General features: G+C 37.9%; 1 protein-coding gene across 4 annotated transcripts in view; it reads right to left on the bottom strand.

Moving 5' to 3' along the window:
- The window catches only part of PSD3 (pleckstrin and Sec7 domain containing 3), a 492,046-nt gene that overhangs the window by 239,520 nt on the left and 232,134 nt on the right, over nt 1–20,392 (bottom strand). For all 4 annotated transcript variants that reach the window (XM_063455812.1, XM_063455813.1, XM_063455814.1 and 1 more), the window contains 4 exons: nt 13,395–13,589; nt 11,275–11,355; nt 7,944–8,056; nt 4,997–5,057 (listed from right to left, as the gene is read on the bottom strand). In XM_063455812.1, the coding sequence (XP_063311882.1) occupies nt 4,997–5,057; nt 7,944–8,056; nt 11,275–11,355; nt 13,395–13,589 (450 nt within the window). The remainder of the gene's footprint in view (nt 1–4,996; nt 5,058–7,943; nt 8,057–11,274; nt 11,356–13,394; nt 13,590–20,392) is intronic.

The raw sequence follows: 20,392 nt of genomic DNA, 5'->3' as shown, positions 1-20,392 counted from the left end.
AGAGAGCCCGAGGAGAAAGGGTTTTCCAAGTAAGTGGGTTAATCTGATAAAAGCAGGCATTAGGTGGGTAGGACAGGACCTGCCAAGAATGAGGTACATTGGCGTTGTGGCAGGTTTATGCCATGTATGATCATATACAGTAACAAAACCCCCATTATTTTTACCTAAGTCAGATATAATTTTTTTTATTTTAAATATTCAATTCTGTAAGCTTTGAAGTTGCTGTTTGGTGATTGAGTGAATGTGCTGGGCCTTGTATGTTAAGTAAATCAAGAGACACTGATTTTTTCACCAAGTGTGATGTGTGCGTGTGAAGTATATTGTGTGTGAGCATCATATTCAGCTTTTATGTTTTAATTATATGTGTACACCATCTGCAGTGCCAATGGTTAAACTTGACCTATTGTGCCTTCCAGTCCTGTACCACCAAGATCATGCCTCGTACATTAATAATATAAATGTAAATGCACTCGAATTATTAATTAATCAGCTTCAATTCAATCAATTCACCCACTTAACATACTATTTAACATTACACATTAAAAGATCGAGGACATGACAACAATGGCCAGGTTTGCCGAAATATGCCGCTTTAAGTAGGGTTTAATAAACAGAGGCTGGAGAAATCCTTCAGCATCAATCACGGCTGAAAATGGCACTTACACTGTCACCGTAGCTCAGTTCGGCAAAACTGCTTTCTACAGAGAGTTACGTGCCCATGAGGAATACCAGCTGAAATGAATAGGGACAATAGCGCGTTTATTTGTTTGACTAATGATGGCTCCATATAGACACAGACAGCAATTGCAAAAAAAAAGCACTTTGTGGCAGCTCCGGGAAAAGCTGACAGCCATTGCTTGCCTCGAGGGTACATTTTTCCTCTATCTGATCCCTGCTAACGGAAATAGGAAAAATCACTGTCGAATACCTGCCGAGGGGGGGAAGGGGTTATGTGGCGGAGAGCATGTGTAATTATCTGACATAAAAGGCAGAAACAGAGAACTGCAATGTATCCAGAGCGACGAGGTTATTGAAAATAAATATATATAACAGCATTGTATTGTTCAACTGAGATCTTAATGTATTCCCACTTGGCAAACCACTTTCTAAAAAAAAAAAAAACCCTTTTTATTTTCTCACTAAATACCTAAGTAGTGAACTGAAAATCAAACTGCAAAATTTATGATGTAATAGGTCAGCGGTTACTGCCGCTCGTGGTAGCCACTATTTTAGCCTAACTTTTACAATTCGCTACCAATTCCAAGTTTAGTGAATAAGCACCAATATGTTAAAAGGAAAAGGAAAATTTTGGATTCAAAACATTATGGTAACGTCACACTTAAACAATAAAACACTGAAGAGAGACCGAGCTTGTCAAGGAGGCAGATCAGGGGCCGAGCCAGCACAAGCCAAACAGAGCCAGCACAAGCCAAACAGAGCCCTGGCCAATCAGCATCTCCTCATAGATATTCATTGATTCAATGCACCTCTATAAGGAAAGTTCAGTGTCTCCCTGCAGAGGGTGGAGTCACTGAATGGCAGTACTGCACAGTGTGCAGCACTTCCCCAGGAAGCACCTCTAGCAGCCACCTGAGGAGTGGCCAGTGGAGGTATCACTGGGCTGTAATGTAAACACTGCATTTTCTCTGAAAAGAAACAACTGCAAATTATTGCAAAAAGCAAAAAAAAAAAGGAATGATTCTACTCACCAGAACAAATACAATAAGCTGTAGATGTTCTGGCGACTAGAGTGTCCCATTAAAAAAAGCTGCCCTCCTACAAAAAAGACAACTTTCAAACTGTAACCACAAAACTAATTCCGGATTAAGAAGGAACCAAATTATTCCAGCCATTGTACTATTAAGTACTGGTCTTAATGCTTAGACTGCCCCTTTGTATTTCACAAAGCTGTACATGCTCATTACTACTTTTATTTTAATGTTTGGAGTTGACAAAGTCCACAAAAGTCAGAAATGTACAGTTTAGCAATAATTATTTTTAATACTGGGCATTTGGCTTTCAATATACCTTTCTGCTTTCATATTTATTGGACATAATGTAACATGGTCCCTTTCCTCCCCCTCGTCATCCCCAATTAAATTTTCAGTAGTGCAGCCCAGAGTGGGGTGCTGAAAAACCATGGGTCTAATTCTGGGACCACTACTTTGTTAGCTCCAAAGTCCCCTGTAATATTGAGAAGGAACAAACACCTGGGAAAAAAAATATACAGCACAATGTAGGAATAGTGCTGTGGGTGCAGGGTATTTATTGTAGTGGGTGCAGGATTAATACAGTATGATATGACGATAATACAACAAATGTGTTGAGTTTATAAATACAGTTTAATTCTGAATTCATTCAAACATTTGATATCATAATGTGATTTATAGAATACATCAGGGTTTAGGTTTGGACTTAGGGCATGGTATGGGAATGGTTTTAGGAGTGGCTTAAATCAATGTATGTGGAGGGTCCATAGAATTTACCCTTGGGTTTTCTGCCACCTACCAACACCCCTGCTAGACACCAGTTGACGGGGAAACACACAGGGTTTCTGTGATTTCTCTAGTAATCCCCACAGATATGAAGAATATCAACCAGAACCCAACACACAAACAACAGATACACACACATCACGCTTTGCACATTCCACACTATACATACACAAACACATGTATCACAAACATTACACAAACACATGCATATATATATATATATATATATATATATATATATATATATAAACAAAAGCATTAACGTGCATTCACATGCACACATGCATTCAGACAAGACACTCAACACATTCACATCGGCAAGGGAATGGTAAGATAATTATATAGGTGGTAAAAGAGACTACATCAGGAAGAAAACGACCAAATTGGAAACCAACAGATTGTTTTCTGATTAATTATCCACTTTCAGAGCTTCCAAAAGAATGGCTCCTTGCATCTTTTATCCAACTAACATAATCTATGGGAAATTATCTATTTCATTTAAGGACCAGCGTTCGGCATTTCAGTGTTGTGTGGGTATGTCAAAACGTTTTCTTTGGTGAAATTGAATAAAGTCAGCGTGTAAAGCTACTGGTTCTCCTAAAAAATGCTAATGAAGCTACCGTACAAACCCTGGTGCGTCATGCTACGTCTAGAATATTGGTGATGGAGTAGCATGGAGTATAATGCAGAGATACCATCTGGGTAATGTCCTTCTGGTTATGGGAATTTTCTAAAGACTTAACCAGAGCTACTCAACATTTGGTTCACATTATATTCTATCTCTGGGATCCACGGACATCCTGTGAATGCATGAATTCTATATATCGTAACATCAGTGTGTAATATATGCTTTGCAATAGCTCCATTTCAGAATGTTTTATTGTTAGACGTGTTGAAGCCTTCTGTCTACAAACACCAAAAACACAAAAACACACAATTGCATGGAATTCATTGAATTCCTGCCTTACCTAACTTGGTGGCTGCGTTTACGTTTTTTTTTTTATGGTACTGGGCACAGTTAGGGTTGAAATGGTGGTATGGTTTTCTAAAATCTAACTCTACAACACTATCCGTCTGTATTATTAATAGTTATAAAATAATGTAGATTAAAGTGCGCATGTGATAAAGAAAGTCAAAAAGTGTTTATAGAATTCCTTCATAATCACTTAATTGAAAACTCCTATGGTATTCTTTAAAGCCTGATATTTAAACGAATAAATTGACACCGTACACAATAAGATCATTATGTTATATTGTTAACACACTGCACGCTGTTAAAATAGCCAGAGCTCAAGATTAAATGGATGGAATGTGTTTCAATGGATGACAAATACACTGCAGCAAGACTGGAAAATGAACTTACCACCTAAAGTTTACAAATAACATGGAATCCCAACCGGGCAAAGGAAAAAAAAAAAGTAAGAAAACTGTCGTTAGTTTTTTTATTTTCTATTGAGTGAAAAAAAAAATGTATTCGGATGATATTTTAAGTAATTCATTTGTTAAAAAATTAAATAAATAAAATCCATCAATCGATAAATTATAGAAAGTTAAATTTCACTTTAAATGTGTACAAATTGAACTACTCCAGCATCCAATATAACCACATTCAATCCTAAAATTGCCTACTTTTATTTGTTTTTGTGTGAGGTGTGAGCTACAATTCATGTCTAGCTGTGAATCATTAACGTATTATCAGGGAACATCATTTAAGTACTTAACACATCTTCTCAACAAATCAATAGCAGATGTATTATTTCAGGATTGATCAGCTATAAACAATGCAAATGACAGATCATAAAATCCCCGAAGACAAATACTCTTCCCTTGAGAAATCAGCCACAAAATCATTTTGGCTCTTTCTCTCCATGCAGCTGTTGCTGCTCTCACAAAGAGCCTGCCTCTCGTCACTACTTCCCCTTCAAGCCTTGCTTTCCCTTAGGTTTAATTCAAGCACAAAGAACAGTCCAGAGAAAGGTTATTGGTGACAGTAATGCAAAGCACTGCCTATCTCTGTGCTGGTCATCACAGACTGTACTGACTGAGAGCAGGGGTGAATTGCTGGTTTTAACCTTTGATGTTACAGAAATATAGACATTTTCTAGCAATTCTGCTAGCTCAAAGTATAATTTAAGATTAAGCTTGTGTTGTCATGACAACAATTACCATTTAAAAAGGCTACATACAACCCTACACTGCCATTTTAAAGGACATTTACAAAATGCTGAGTATCTTAGAAACTAAACCAAATGTACTGCTGGCATCTGTCATAAAAACAAATTGATTTTAAATCATAAGTGTCTTGGTAAGTGTGCAGCTACTTGTTGACCGCCACTTATAAGAAATTATAATGAAGAAACATATTTCACCTTCTCAGCTAAACATTATAGGGATGAGAGTTTTGCTTTTATACTCAGGTGTGAATGTATCTTTAAGTACTTGTTGTGACATTGTGCTACACATTTCTGTTTCTGGGATTACTTATTGACACATAGTAACTTACATGTCCGTGCAAGTCAGTGTTGAGAAGCATCATCGCGCAGGTTAGGCAGTGCACTCCATCTGCAAACAAAGAAATAAAAAAGCACTAATATTAAAGCCAACCCGATTTCTAAAAGATACTTTTTACTTAAACAAATGAAAATATTTCTTTAAAAAAACTGGCAGTAATTATAATTATAATTGTCTAAATCATTTGTATAAAGTAACATAAATACACTTATATATCCAGTTATGTGAACTTATATAAAGTTATACGTTTTAAAGTTTATCAGGACCTGGATGTCCACATTGGGCACAATAATTCCAAACAATATGTTTCCACATTTTCCCCAAGATTCCAAACTCGACATGCAAACTAGCACAAACAAGTATCATGTTTCACACTCCATCATCCATTCCTCCAAACACCCTTACTAATGGAGCAGCACCATTTTAAACACAGCTTTTAAAACCAATACATTGGTAGTTAGGTACATTAGATGTATGTACTGGCCAAAATAACTTGGCATGGGCAGTTGACTGACCACCGTTTTTCTGTACAGTAGTCTTTGTGAAATATACAGTATATTGCCACCATTGTATCACTAATAAGCTCTCTGTCTCACCAACAGCAAAAGAAGAAACTGTCCAAGAAACCTTGAAAATGAATGATGGACACAAGACTACAAGCTGGTAGCCTGGCGTTTTCATGTGTTTATTTTATTGTAAGCCATTGATCAAATTATGAAGGTGACTGACCCTTAAGCTTGCATGTTCTGAGTTTTTTTTATTTCTTCTACTGTAACCATGATGATGTATGCTGCTGAAGGATTTCTTTGACACTGTATTGTTTTTTTTGTACCTGAAAATTCTTTTAATACACTTATAATGTTCCACACGCTTTCTATGGATTTTCCGAAAATGGAAGGTTAAAGTGTGAATCGTTTTTCAATTTCGTTTCACGCAAGATGAATTGCACCCTGCACTGTCCGAGGGCATGATTATGTGACCAGATATAAATGTATCTCTGGTAATTGAATAGCAATTTTCCAATATACCTCTATAGGAGAATTTCAAATCAATATCCAGAGTAAAACATATTTCTGGTCATATATCCCAGCTACAAGTCACACATTAATGCCCAGGGCAATTTGGATGTTCTGTTAGTTCATGAAAAAGTAATATTTTTAAAGGCCACTATCACATAATAATTTTATTTTTAAATGCCATTATCATAGTTACATAGTCTTCCTCACATTTATTTTTTGCTGTTGAGTCAAGAGAAGGCAAAAAACCCAGTTTGACGCACTTCCAAATTTGCAACAAACTAGGAAACAAATTCCCTCTTAAATATTATGTTTTTGCAAGTATGCATCTATTTGCTGTTGGAACATCTGTATGGACTCCGATTAGACCACTTCTTCAGGCAGAGAATTCCACATCCTTATTGTTCTTACGGTAAAAACACATTTCCTTTGCCTTAGACTAAATCTTTTTTCTTCCAGTCTAAACGCATCACCTCGTGTCCTATGTATGTGAACAGATTTCCACACAATGGATTGTATTGGCCCATAATATATTTGTATAGCATTATCATATCCCCTCTGAGATGAAGTTTTTCTAAACTAAAGAGGTTTACATTTTTAACCTTTCCTCATCAGTTAAAATGTTCCATTGCTTTTATCAATTTTGTAGCTGTCTCTGCACTTTTTCTAGTGCCATAATATCCTTCTTTAGAAGAGGTGCCCAAAATTGCACAGCATATTCAAGATGTGGTCTTATGATTTATAAAAATGCTAAATTATATTAATGCCCCTATTTATACATTACAATACCCTACTGGCCTTAGCCACTGCTGACTGACATTGCACATTGTTGCATAGTTTGATTCCAAAATCCTTCTCGTGTGTTGTTATCCCTAATTCTCTTCCATTAAGGCTATAAGTTGCTTGTGCATTCTTTATGCCAAAGTGCATAACGTTGCATTTTTCTACATTAAATTTAATCTGCCATTTGAGTACCCAGTCACATAATATATGTGCTGTCCTTGGGCACTTGGGTTTACCCTTTGTCTGCCGGGATCAAATTTAGTGACCCTATACTGCCCAATTAGCTGTGTTCAATTCTGAAAGTCAGAGCTGCGTACAGCTATGGGAATTAGAATGGACAATGATGCTAATCCTTGGTTTTTCTGAAAAACCCGATCAGGTCTCCCCGCATGTCTCCTACTATACAACAGTACTGGATACAATTGAATGGAATGTTAGCAGCTTAAATCAGAGCTTTCTGATTCTCCTACAAACGGCATAGATACATATTTCTGTACACAAAACAACGTTTTATATACTTGTCATATTTTTTACTTTACTCCTGCTTGCAAAAAGTATAAATTCATGATTCTTTTCTTGAAAGATTCCCTTCAATAGGAATCCCCACCACCCTTCTTTTTTTATCATTTCTCCTTTTATTTCTAAAATAAATAATATTACACATATTTATATGATTCAATGTTACCTGTGTTATATTGCTACATTGATCAGGAAAGAAGGATATAGATTCCACAAAGTGTATAACAATAACAGGGTAATTTATAATGAATTTATTTATAAGCAGAGCATGTTCTCGTGTATCGTGATTGTGTAGGCAGCCTCTAGCACTCCAGAATGTTCCCATAATGTTCTGACAGCCATAATGCTGTCAAAGCATCAAGGGAGATGTAGTCCACAGACTCTGGTTGCCTACTCCTAGCTGGTCTGCTTTTACTTAACTTGAGATTTTAAATATTTCATGATTCATATTTAGATTGGTTTATTCCTACTGTACTAACCGGCATCTGCAAAGATTTACATGCAAGGTATGATTTTAATTATTTTCCCTATAAGCCAGTACATTCATTTACATTCTGATAAGATGAGCCTGCATTCTTACATACAAATATCTGCAGTAATCGGAGGGATGTGAAAATACCTGAGGATAAAATGCTGTTGGGATTACAATGAAAGAATCTGTTGGAGAAGTGGATTAAGACTCTCTCCCTTTCCTGAGTTTCTCCGATGAGTGAGAATGCCTTAAAGAATATCCTATGCAAAAGAAAAAAAAAAGAAAAAACAATATAATGAATAATATATTCCAGCATCAATCAGCAGACAATACCTGTTAGACATAACAGGTGCTCCACTCTATGGTGTGAGAAAATCTACAAGCATCCCAAAGTTGGACCCCCATGGGGTAATATGGCAACACGTATGGGGCAAAGCGACAACATATAGGGCAATAGATTTGAGAACAACATAAGAACATTAGACAATATGTGGAGCAGTAAGACATTACATTAAGCATATGGCCATATGTGAAAGTATTTTGGAATATCTTGACGACTGTACCATGCATTTAGAGTAAATTACAAATGTCACACATCAAAAAAATAAATGAAAAATGGATAAATTCTGTGTTCTGCCCATAAAACTATAACGTATGCCTTACTTTCCATGTTCTGGTAGTCAATTTATGAAAATGTACAAATATTAAAGGACCACTATAGGCACCCAGACCACTTCAGCTTAATGAAGTGGTCTGGTTGCCAGGTCCAGCTAGGATTAACCCTTTCTTCTATAAACATAGCAGTTTCAGAGAAACTGCTATGTTTACCTATGGGTTAATCCAGCCTCTAGTGGCTGTCTCATTGACAGCCACTAGAGGCGCTTCCCCGCTTCTCACTGTGAAAATCACAGCCAATACTGAAAGACCACAAAAAAGGTACCAAAATAAATACTTGCCAAGGGTATCTGCATATGTAAAAAACAGACACAATTTGTTTCTTGTAATACCTTTTTTATTGGACTAACCAAATTTTTGAATAACAAGCTTTCAGGAGAATCTCCCTTTCTCAAGTCTAAAGCATTTCTGAGCACAATAACGACACATAAAATGAGCCTATCCCGTTTTGGACGAAAACGGGTCAAATTTGCCGAAATGAAATATATATATTTATTTATATTTATATATATATATATATATATATATATATATATATATATATATATTTTGTAGTGCATTGTTTAACAGACATGCTTGCATTAACAATTCAGATGATTATATATCACAATGAAAGATAGTAATGATAACATTAAAAGTCAAGAATACTGCACTTGGGATGGAGGGGGGGAAAGAGCACTATGGGACAGGGGAGAGGGAGAACACTATAGGACAAGGGAGGTGGGAAGAACACTATGGGACAGGGGGGAAGAACACTATGGGACAGGGGAGGGGGTGAAGAACACTATGGGACAGGGGAGGGGGGAGAACACTATGGGACAGGGGAGGGGGGGAGAACACTATGGGACAGGGGAGGGGGGGAGAACACTATGGGACAGGGGAGGGGGGGAAAGAACACTATGGGACAGGGGAGGGGGGGAAAGAACACTATGGGACAGGGGAGAGGGGAAAGAACACTATGGGACAGGGGAGGGGGGGGAAGAACACTATGGGACAGGGAAGGGGGGGAAAGAACACTATGGGACAGGGGAGGGGGGAAAGAACACTATGGGACAGGGGAGGGGGGGAAAGAACACTATGGGACAAGGGAGGGGGGAAAGAACACTATGGGACAGGGGAGGGGGGGAGAACACTATGGGACAGGGGAGGGGGGAAAGAACACTATGGGACAGGGGAGGGGGGAAAGAACACAATGGGACAGGGGAGGGGGGAAAGAACACTATGGGACAGGGGAGGGGGGAAAGAACACTATGGGACAGGGAAGGGGGGAAAGAACACTATGGGACAGGGGAGAGGGGAAAGAACACAATGGGACAGGGCAGGGGGGAAAGAACACTATGGGACAGGGAAAGGGGGAAAAGAACACTATGGACAGGTGAGGGGGAGAAAAAAAACACTATGGGACAGGGGAGGGGGGAGAACACTATGGGACTGGGCAGGAGGGAGGAAAAACACTAAAAAAGAGGGAGGGGAGAGGAACACTAGAGGGGGAGAGAGGAACATTAAGCAGGGAGGACCCCTAAAAGAGAAGGGAGAAAGTAAGTTTTTTTCATATTAGGTTAATTCAATTTATTAAAAACTCTAATATTAATACAATTATAGCACAAAATACTTTTTTTAAAAATAATTAAGTGAAAAAAGTCATTTTCAGTTTTGGTTTTCGGCCAAGGGCATCCTGAATTTTTGGTTTCGGCCTAGAATTTTCACTTTGGTGCATCCCTAGTTGTGATACAGGGATTAAAGTGACATTAGTGCAGACAAGGCACATAAAATACAATATACAAGTGAAAAATTCCTAAAAAAAATAAAGTGCTGGTGCTACAATCACCTTAGTGGGCCACAATAACCACTAAATAGATAAGAGTGATTGATTAAGAAAAGGAATGGTGAGAGCACTCAAATCAAATAAAAATGATATTACCCAAATTGAGATCAAACTCTGCAAATGAACATAAATTGACATAGGGTAATACCGTTTAAAACAAAACACTTCAAATGATGTGTTAGTCTCACTCACATAAGTGGAGCCACTTATAAAGCTGGCTCAAACTGCATGCCTTAAATGAATCACGTATGGACTTCTGCTGGGTTCTTTCCAAGATAATGTCGGTTGTACAACCAAAAACGCAGGTTCAGGGGGTTACAAAACTTTAATCATCCAAATATAGGAAACAAGATAAAATGACCATGAAAGTCCCATATGTAAAAAGTCCAAAATGCACCTAGGTGCATTTTGGACTTTTTACATATGGGACTTTCATGGTCATTTTATCTTATTTCCTATATTTGGATGATTAAAGTTTTGTAACCCCCTGAACCTGCGTTTTTGTTGGTACAACCGACATTATCTTGGAAAGAACCCAGCAGATGTCCATACGTGATTCACTTAAGGCATGCAGTTTGAGCCAGCTTTATAAGTCATCATTTGAAGTGTTTTGTTTTAAACGGTATTACCCTATGTCTTTTCAATTTATGTTCATTTGCAGAGTTTGATCTCAATTTGGGTAATATCATTTTTATCAGATAAGGCACATGTTTGATAGAATAGACACCATTCTTACAGAGGGTAGTAAATATATTGTGTGAAGATCACAGGGTGAGAAGGGGAAAGAGGGAAAAAATAAAACACTCCGTAATTTTCAAACAAGATTTTTACAACCATCTCCAGAATGGTGTTTATTTTCAATCAAACCTGAGGCTTATCTGTAACTTTTACCTCTGTATACATGCAAACATACTCATAATAAATATATATAATAGACACACAAGAGCTTTCATTTTCTCCTGTCATATAGCTACTTACCTGAGTGACTGATCTAGATTCATTCCGGTAAAATCAAAAAATTTAAGATACTCTTCCGCCACAAGTTTGCTGAAATCGTTGCTAAAAAGAAAAACAGCGCAAGTTGAGTCTTGCTGTATCACACATTGCAATTGTTTGACTGTAAACAACATTTGAAAAGGCTCATTTGGCAGCAGTAATTACAGCATCTACAAATATGTCTGATTTTGGGGCCACGGTTATAATTATATCGAAATAAAAAAATTACAGTTCAACACAAAACAATTGGATACAAAACATCAAAGTTTTTAAATGCAATAATTAAACGCTCAATGGAAAAATACAAATTTAGTAATTTAGAGTTTTTCTGTTTTTTTTTTTTATTATCCAAACACAATGCTCGTCTTAATTTTTTTTTACCAAACTATTATTATATTAGATTGATATATTTACCATGAATACGCGAGAAGCACAAAAACAGAGATCACAAGGAAATTAATAAAATGAGAGTTATTAGAATGCAAACAGACACAGGGTTATTCACAAAAGTTAGAACTGCTGGTAATACAACATTGATATCAAATTTAAAGGGTAACTACAACCCTTTTTGGCTTTTTTTTTATTAAAAATTTATTTTTGTGCATTATACACTTGGTGCATGTCCTCTTAGTTTTTAGAATAAACCTGTAATATAAGCAATAAAATTACCTTGAATCCAGTGCCGGCAAAGCTCACCTCTCTGACGTCACTGCTTCCCTTGCCACAGTCCAATCAAATGATTCTCGTCGAGAAGCATTTGATTGGACTGTTCGCACCACTTCAGAGCGCATGCGCCTGCTGTTACTTGGGGACAGAGAGAGTGGGGGGTGGATAGGCGAGGGAGGTAATTAAAAACAAAAATAAGTACTATAGAAAAGCAGAGGGTTGATAGAAGGAAGGGAGGGCAAATTTAGGATTTCCCTTGCAGGCACTATATGACTGCCTATAACCCTGCAGACCTAATTGCGGAGAAGCAATAAGTTTCCGTCGTGCAATTTATTGTTTAACACTTCGTATACAGTATAGCGCTAGTATGTTTAAGCATTTTGTTTTGCTTTACTTTATTCTAACCTAGCTAAATTCAATCACTTGTCACTACCTTACACCTAGGAACCATTAAGCAGGCATTGCTAGTGCTAGCCTAAAAATGTATACTCTGCTATGTCTTTAACTAATGTTTTGATACATTTCAATATACCTTCGCACCTTTATGTCCATCTAATCGAATACGGTAATCTGACGTTATTGGTTTACCTTGCTAGCTTTTGATACTAAACTGTGACAGCTGTACCTGCTCGTATCTATACGTTTAATGTTGATTGTGCCTAACATATACCCCAAACGTCTGTCCTTAGCACACAATGGCAGCATAGCATGATGGGCAGCGATAGGGCTTTAGACGGACCTAAAGAGTAGTGTATATACCCCAACGACAATGACAGCACATGTGCTAGGCTAAGCAGACCGGGAAGTAACGGAAAAGCAACCTTATACGACATAGCATGACAGAGAGGCACTAGACACATTGAATGAACCACGCTTGACTCCTTGACTCTCACTTTAGCCTGCTGATAATATGATACAGTTCATCAACGCACAAAAATAAAAAATGAGGCATTACTGTTCTGGAAATGTATATGACCACTGCTTGCAATGTTTTTGACCCTATTTTGTAAATCTCTTACGCATTTCCCGTTCTTTATTCTGTACCCCTCAAATATGCCTTAATAAAAGAAAGATTGACAGAAAAGACACAAAAGAAAAGAAGAGTGAAAAAGACCATCAGACTCCACCAGAAAATTTTCATTAAAAATGTTTTAGATTATTCTGTAGCACTTTGATAAATCTATCATTCATTCTGTGGAATGTTCTAAAAGTGAAGCCTATGGAAATCAATGGAATGTTTCTCCCACAATCTGCACTTTTACAATTCTGCTCTTCATGTAATATTATTAATACAGTGTTTTGTTGCTGGGTCACATACCCAACATATGATCACAGGGCTTTTTCAACAACATAGTAATGTATGTATTGCTTTGTGTCGTCTACAGTGTCATATGTCCATGCTATATATGCTACACAAAACCTGCATTTTTACATACTTTTTTCCTAAATGCTTTGCAACATCAGAGCGTTTAAAACCATCCAGCTGGTACAGGCGCTTAGCCAAGCGTTTAGCAGCTTGTAAATTATTATTGGTCCCATTGATGAGGTTTTCAGTGCTTCCTTTTACAAGAATCTCAGTGCTGCCCATGTCACGAGAGGCCTCTAGAGTTTTGCTGATAGATTCCACATCACTGCAGAACAAAACAGAAACAACACAAAATGTATTACAGAAAGCTACTGGCGCACAGAATACAAATGAAAATGGTTAGGTCTCCACATTTTAAATGCCATGCTAATACATGCGTTGGTGGTCTACATTTCTGCTAAAAACTGTTTTTTACAGTAGTGGAAATAATATTGTGCCCAAAATGAGTGCAGCTAAAGAAAAGTCATTCAAAATAAATACATTTATCTCGGATTTCAGCTTATTTTGGTAGTTACGAGTAACAAAATACAGAGAGTAAAATATCATTTTTAGTGTGGAACAATTTTAGATAGAGGTATGTTTGTCAGAAAACACAATTGCCTCACAAAAGTATAAATTTATATAAAGTAGATATTACAAACAAATTGTTCCTGCTTCACAACGCAGAGACTTGGCAAATAACTCGAACATGAAGCTCTCCTTTTATGCTACAATCAAGAGCTGGGTTTCTATTTTGTCTTTCTTTGTTTAATTTGATTTTTTTTTTTTTTTTTTTTAGTAAATTGGTATAATTTGGCGCTCGCTATAATCAACAGCAGTAAATCATACAAGGATTCCCAAAACCTTGTGACAGCACACAATAGACCAAAACAATGTATTGATCAACTGCTCCAAACAAAGTGGTTTTAAAAACAACCCTTATGAGCAATAATATATAAAGACATGCACATACATAAATCAATAAGAATTTATTTTGTGGAGTATCAAGTATCTCAAAAAGAAAAGAAAACAGACAAAGAATAGTGTAATATGTAACAGCAGTGAGGAAGTTTAAAACAATGTAACAAATGCTAATTAACAATTTCACGAACTACTGGATCTAGTTCTGGTTCATTCAAGTAGGGGAGCATTTGGGAAATAGTGATCACAATATGGTAATTTTTTTAAATAAACTCAAAAAAGCAAAAGCACGTGGGGTATACTAAAACGTATAATTTAAAAAAAGCCAATTTCAATAAGATTAGGGCAGCTCTACAACATATCGACTGGCATAAACTCCTTAGTGATAAAAACACTGAGGATACCGTATTTTTCGCTCCATAAGACGCACTTTTTTCCCCCTCAAAAGTGAGGGGAAATGTCTGTGCGTCTTATGGAGCGAATATGAAGCTTTACTTACCTGTCTTGCAGCGTTGGCCGGCAGCACAGGGCGCACCGCGGTAGTGGAACTTGAATTTCATGTTCCGGTTTCCGGCGGGACTGAAAGGAAGTGCGCACTCAGCTTGTGCGCACTTCCTTTCAGTCCCGCCGGAAACCGGAACATGAAATTCAAGTTCCACTACCGCGGTGCGCCCTGTGCTGCCGGCCAACGCTGCAAGACAGGTAAGTAATTATAGGACAAGGGGAGGGGGACAGTATGGAAGGGGGATAAAGTCTATGGGGAGGGAGGGGGATAAAGTCTATGGGGAGGGAGGGGGATAAAGTCTATGGGGAGGGAGGGGGATAAAGTCTATGGGGAGGGAGGGGGATGAAGTCTGTGGGGAGGGAGGGGGATGAAGTCTGTGGGGAGGGGGGGGTGGAAGTCTGTGGGGAGGGAGGGGTGGAAGTCTGTGGGGAAGGGGGGGGGTGGAAGTCTGTGGGGAGGGGGGGGGGTGGAAGTCTGTGGGGAGGGGGGGTGGAAGTCTGTGGGGAGGGGGGGGGTGGAAGTCTGTGGGGAGGGGGGGGTGGAAGTCTGTGGGGAGGGGGGGGTGGAAGTCTGTGGGGAGGGGGGGGTGGATGTCTGTGGGGAGGGGGGGTGGAAGTCTGTGGGGAGGGGGGAGATGAAGTCTGTGGGGAGGGGGGAGATGAAGTCTGTGGGGAGGGGGGGAGATGAAGTCTGTGGGGAGGGGGGGAGATGAAGTCTGTGGGGAGGGGGGAGATGAAGTCTGTGGGGAGGGGGGGAGATGAAGTCTGTGGGGAGGGGGGAGATGAAGTCTGTGGGGAGGGGGGAGATGAAGTCTATGGGGAGGGGGGGAGATGAAGTCTATGGGGAGGGGGGAGATGAAGTCTATGGGGAGGGGGGGGAGATGAAGTCTATGGGGAGGGGGGGAGATGAAGTCTATGGGGGGGGAGATGAAGTCTATGGGGGGGGGAGATGAAGTCTATGGGGGGGGGAGATGAAGTCTATGGGGGGGGGAGATGAAGTCTATGGGGAGGGGGGGAGATGAAGTCTATGGGGAGGGGGGGAGATGAAGTCTATGGGGAGGGGGGGAGATGAAGTCTATGGGAGAGAGGAGAAGACTATGGAAGGGGGGGACACTATGGGACAGGGGAGAAAAAAAATATTCTGTACAAACTGTCCCATAGTAAGAAACACTATGGGACAGTTTGTTCAGAATATTTTTTTTCTGGGTTTCTTCCTCTAAAAACTAGGTGCGTCTTATGGTGAGGTGCGTCTTATGGAGCGAAAAATACGGTAAATGGAAACTCTTCAAACAAATATTAGAAAGTTAAATTTCTCAGTATGTACCATGGGGTAATAAATATAAAAGAAACAAATTGAAACCAATATGGCTTAGTAGAGGTATAACAAGAGATTAAAAATAAGAAAAGGACATTTAAAGCATTTAAATCTGACAAATCAAGAGGCATCCTATATAAGATATAAGGAAGACAATAATGCTCGCAAAAAAAGGCAATTAAAGTGGCTAAACACAAAAATTAGAAAATTATAGCCAAAGAATGCAAAACCAACCACAAAACATGTTTCAAGTACATAAATTCTAAAAAAACAAAAAATGAAAGTGTAGGTACACTGGAAACAGAGATGGGTCTGTTAGTTAAAGTTATTAACTGCAAAGGGATTTAGTTATTGCTGCAAAGGGATTTAGATAGATTAGGGGACTGGGCACTAAAATAGCAGATTTAAATTTAGAGGGACACTATAGTCACCTGAACAACTTTAGCTTAATGAAGCAGTTTTGATGTATAGAACATGCCCCTGCAGCCTCACTGCTCAATCCTCTGCCATTTAGGAGTTAAATCCCTTTGTTTATGAACCCTAGTCACACCTCCCTGCATGTGACTTGCACAGCCTTCCAAAACCACTTTCTGTAAAGAGAGCCCTATTTAGGCTTTCTGTATTGCAAGTTCTGTTTAATTAAGATTTTCTTATCCCCTGCTATGTTAATAGCTTGCTAGACCCTGCAATAGCCTCCTGTATGTGATTAAAGTTCAATTTAGAGATTGAGATACAATTATTTAAGGTAAATTACATCTGTCAATCATAGCCAGGGGAGGTGTGGCTAGGACTGCATAAACAGAAAGAAAGTGATTTCACTCCTAAATGACAGTGAATTGAGCAGTGAAATTGCAGGGGAATGATCTATACACTAAAACTGCTTTATTTAGCTAAAGTAATTTAGGTGACTATAGTGTTCCTTTAATGTAGAGAAATGTAAAGTTATGCTCTTCAGGGTCAAGAATGCATAAGCAACTTACACCCTAAATGGTAGTGAATTAGCGATAACAACACACAATAAGGATTTGGGAATGGTTACAGACAATAAAATAGGCAGCAATATGCAATGTCAATCTGCCGTTGCTAAGGCCAGTAAGGTTTTGTCATGTATAAATAAGGGCATAAATTTTCAGGATGAAAATATAATTTTGCCTCTTTAAAAATCGCTGGTAAGACCACACCTTGAATATGCTGTGTAATTTTGGGCACCTGTTCTAAAGAAGGATATCATGGCACTAGATAAAATGCAGAGACGAGCTACAACATTTATCAAAGGAATGGAGCATTTTAGTTATGGAGAAAGGTTAAAAAAATTCAAATATCTTTAGTTTGGAAAAATGGCACCTCAGAGGGGATATAATAACATAATACAAATATATTTGGGGCCAGTACAAACCATTATCTGGAAATCTATTCATAAACAGGGCTATACATAGGACACGAGGTCACACATTTAGGCTGGAAAAAAAGGAGATTTAATGTAAGGCAAATAAAAGGTTTTTTTACAGTAAGATCTATAAGGATATAGAATTCTCTGCCTGAAGAGGTGGTTTTGTCAGAATCTCTACAGATGTATAAACAGCAATTGGATAAATACTTGCAAAAACATAACATACAGGGATGTTATTTCTAATTAGTGGGAAATAGCTTCTTGATCCAGGAGACATCTGACTGCCATTTTGAGGTCAAGAAGGTTTTTTTTTTGCTAGTTGTTGCAAAATTGGAAAGTCTTCAAATTGTTTTATTTTTTGCCTTCTTTTGGATCAACAGCAAAAACATATGTGAGGAAGGCTGAACTTGATGGACGCAAGTCTCTTTTCAGCTCTGTAACTATGTAACTATATACTAAGAGATCTTATTTGTCTGTTTTATTTTCTCATTCCATCGCTGCTAGGCGTTTTGTAAATAGGATGAGTGTGACTGTGATAAACCCTTCCAACTTATGCTCCGGTACATCTTCTGAGTAAAACTATACCCCCAATGTATGTTGTAGCCACTATCTTGTGCCATCTAAGACACCACACCTAAGCTAAGCTTTAAGAGACCACATCCAAACTGAGCTTTTCATTGGATTTTCATAAATGGTTTTGATGGAACTATGTCTAATTTCTAATTCAAATTACACCGCAATGGTCTATCATTTCCAAATTAAACACCCCAGAGTATCTCACATGGCACAGCTTAAAGATTATTATGGGGCAATTTTTTCACTAATTTGTACCAAGTATAGTGGTAATAAGTGTTATTTCTATCTTTTACACACACACACACACACACACACAAACACACACACATTCATATTCTGCTGTATATTTTGTAATCTTTATGTGTACCACGACAGTATGACACCTAATATATACTCACCAAGGCCTTCTGAGTACAGCAATACACCATATGTATATGTCGACGTTGAAGGGGCAGATCTGAGACTGACTCATTTCAGTGTTTGTCAAACTTTGAATTTAGATGCTGGGTCCATGTCTCATTGTGGTGCATTTTAGCAGTTAGCTAGTTCAACCTACCCCACAAAGACCTACTTTTTTTTTTTTTTAGAGAAAAAGGGTCTGTCTCTAGCACCCATAGTTAAGCACCCGATAAGTTGCAATGGTAATGCAGTAGAAGGTGCCTCTTTAAATGTAGCTATTACTTAAAATGTTATTAGAAGTTTTTACAAGGTATTCAACTTTTGTTTGATCGGTTTTTAGTTCTTCGTGTTCTGTGTTATTTCTGCATTGTTTTACTTACTTTGTTCAGTGTTTCTGTTAGGAAATAGAAGGCTCATTGGTTACAACAGCTGGATTTCTAGGTTTTAATCCGCACTAGAATATCTTTTTTCGCACTATTTATAGCAATTTCTCCTCTCTACACAACCTCCAACTGCAGGTTCATAGACGTGAGACACATGGTTCCTTCTAAACATATACATCTCCAGAGACTGTTGAAATATCTGCACTATTTATCCAAATTGCTGTGCTGAGCAAGCTACAAAGCTGCGGAGTGCAATCACACAGCTCTCCCACGAGACTTTCCTGTAATCTGACAAAAGGACCCATGTGACGGTGTACAATTTACACCCAGCACTCTGAGGAATTAATACACAGACTCCTAACCAGTCCCGGGAGGGGCAGGTGTAAATTTCAAATAGTAAACAAATACCATCAAGTCCTCTCTGACAATACAAATGGGTGCAGAAAATATAGGTGTATAAATAAACATAACCTTGTGTACATCTGCCTGTGTTTTTTTTATATTTTGTTATATTATCCCTATATTTAACAAATATGTATTTGCAAAGCATGAAAATTTGATGTAAATAATAAATCTTAAGGATAAAATTAAGAGAAAATTGAGCATTTTATTAAAAAATAGTTAAAGGAACACTATAGTGTCAGGAACACAAACGTGTATTCCTGACACTAAAGGTCTAAATACCTGTTTAGACAACTGGCCCTCCTTACTTCTGGTTGAAAAGGTGACTTACTCACCTGTTTCCAGTTCACATGTGGCCATGCCCCCCCTCTCCTCCCCCCCCCACTTGTCTGAGATCATCAATGCAGCACTGACCCAGGAAGCACCTCTAGTGGGCGTCTGAGTAAATACCACTAGAGGTGTTCCTACACAGTAATTTAAACACTGCTTATTCTCTGAAAAGGCAGTATTTACATTAAAAAGCCTGCAGGGACATGCTATACTCACCAGAACAACTACATTAAGCTGTAATTGTTCTGGTGACTATAGTGTCCCTTTAAACAAGCTATAGGTGATTTTTGCCGTTTTATTCATTAACACAAATTCCCAAAAAGTGACAGTTTTCTTTCAAAGATAAAATACAAAGATGTACAAAATTGCATACCTCAGCAAAACACTGTCCCACTTAACATTTTAATAAACTAAATGTTGCGCTTTTTTGTTGCCAGGAATATTTAGTGTATTCATTCATTTCCTTGTTACTATTATGGAAGAGAAATATATTGGATTAAGGTTCTCTACACAAATTCTTCAAAACGATGAAAGGTAAATCTCTGCATAATAAGACTAGTCACACTTCACTAACCTCAATTTTAATTTTATTTTGAAAATAAAAAAACTAAATTTTGTTGACTAGGCGTCTTAAGGTAATTATTCAAAATGGATAATAATTTAAATAATTACTTCAAACCTAAAGAAAAGGATGAAGAAACTGTAATATTTGAAAACGTATTTGGAACGTTTTGTTATTCTGACCATAATGCTTGGAGGTAGATAACATTTTCTGAAACTTCTTCTCTCTCTCTCTCTCTCTTTTTTTTTTTTTTTAAACAAATCCCTGAAGTTTATGAAAGTGTTTAGCTAATAAGGAAGCCTTTTAA

This window comes from Pelobates fuscus, chromosome 5 (genome assembly GCF_036172605.1).
Source record: "Pelobates fuscus isolate aPelFus1 chromosome 5, aPelFus1.pri, whole genome shotgun sequence".
Classification (NCBI taxonomy): Eukaryota; Metazoa; Chordata; class Amphibia; order Anura; family Pelobatidae; genus Pelobates; species Pelobates fuscus.
The sequence above is the reverse complement of the archived record's forward strand: the minus strand, read 5'-3'. Positions and strand labels throughout refer to the sequence as shown.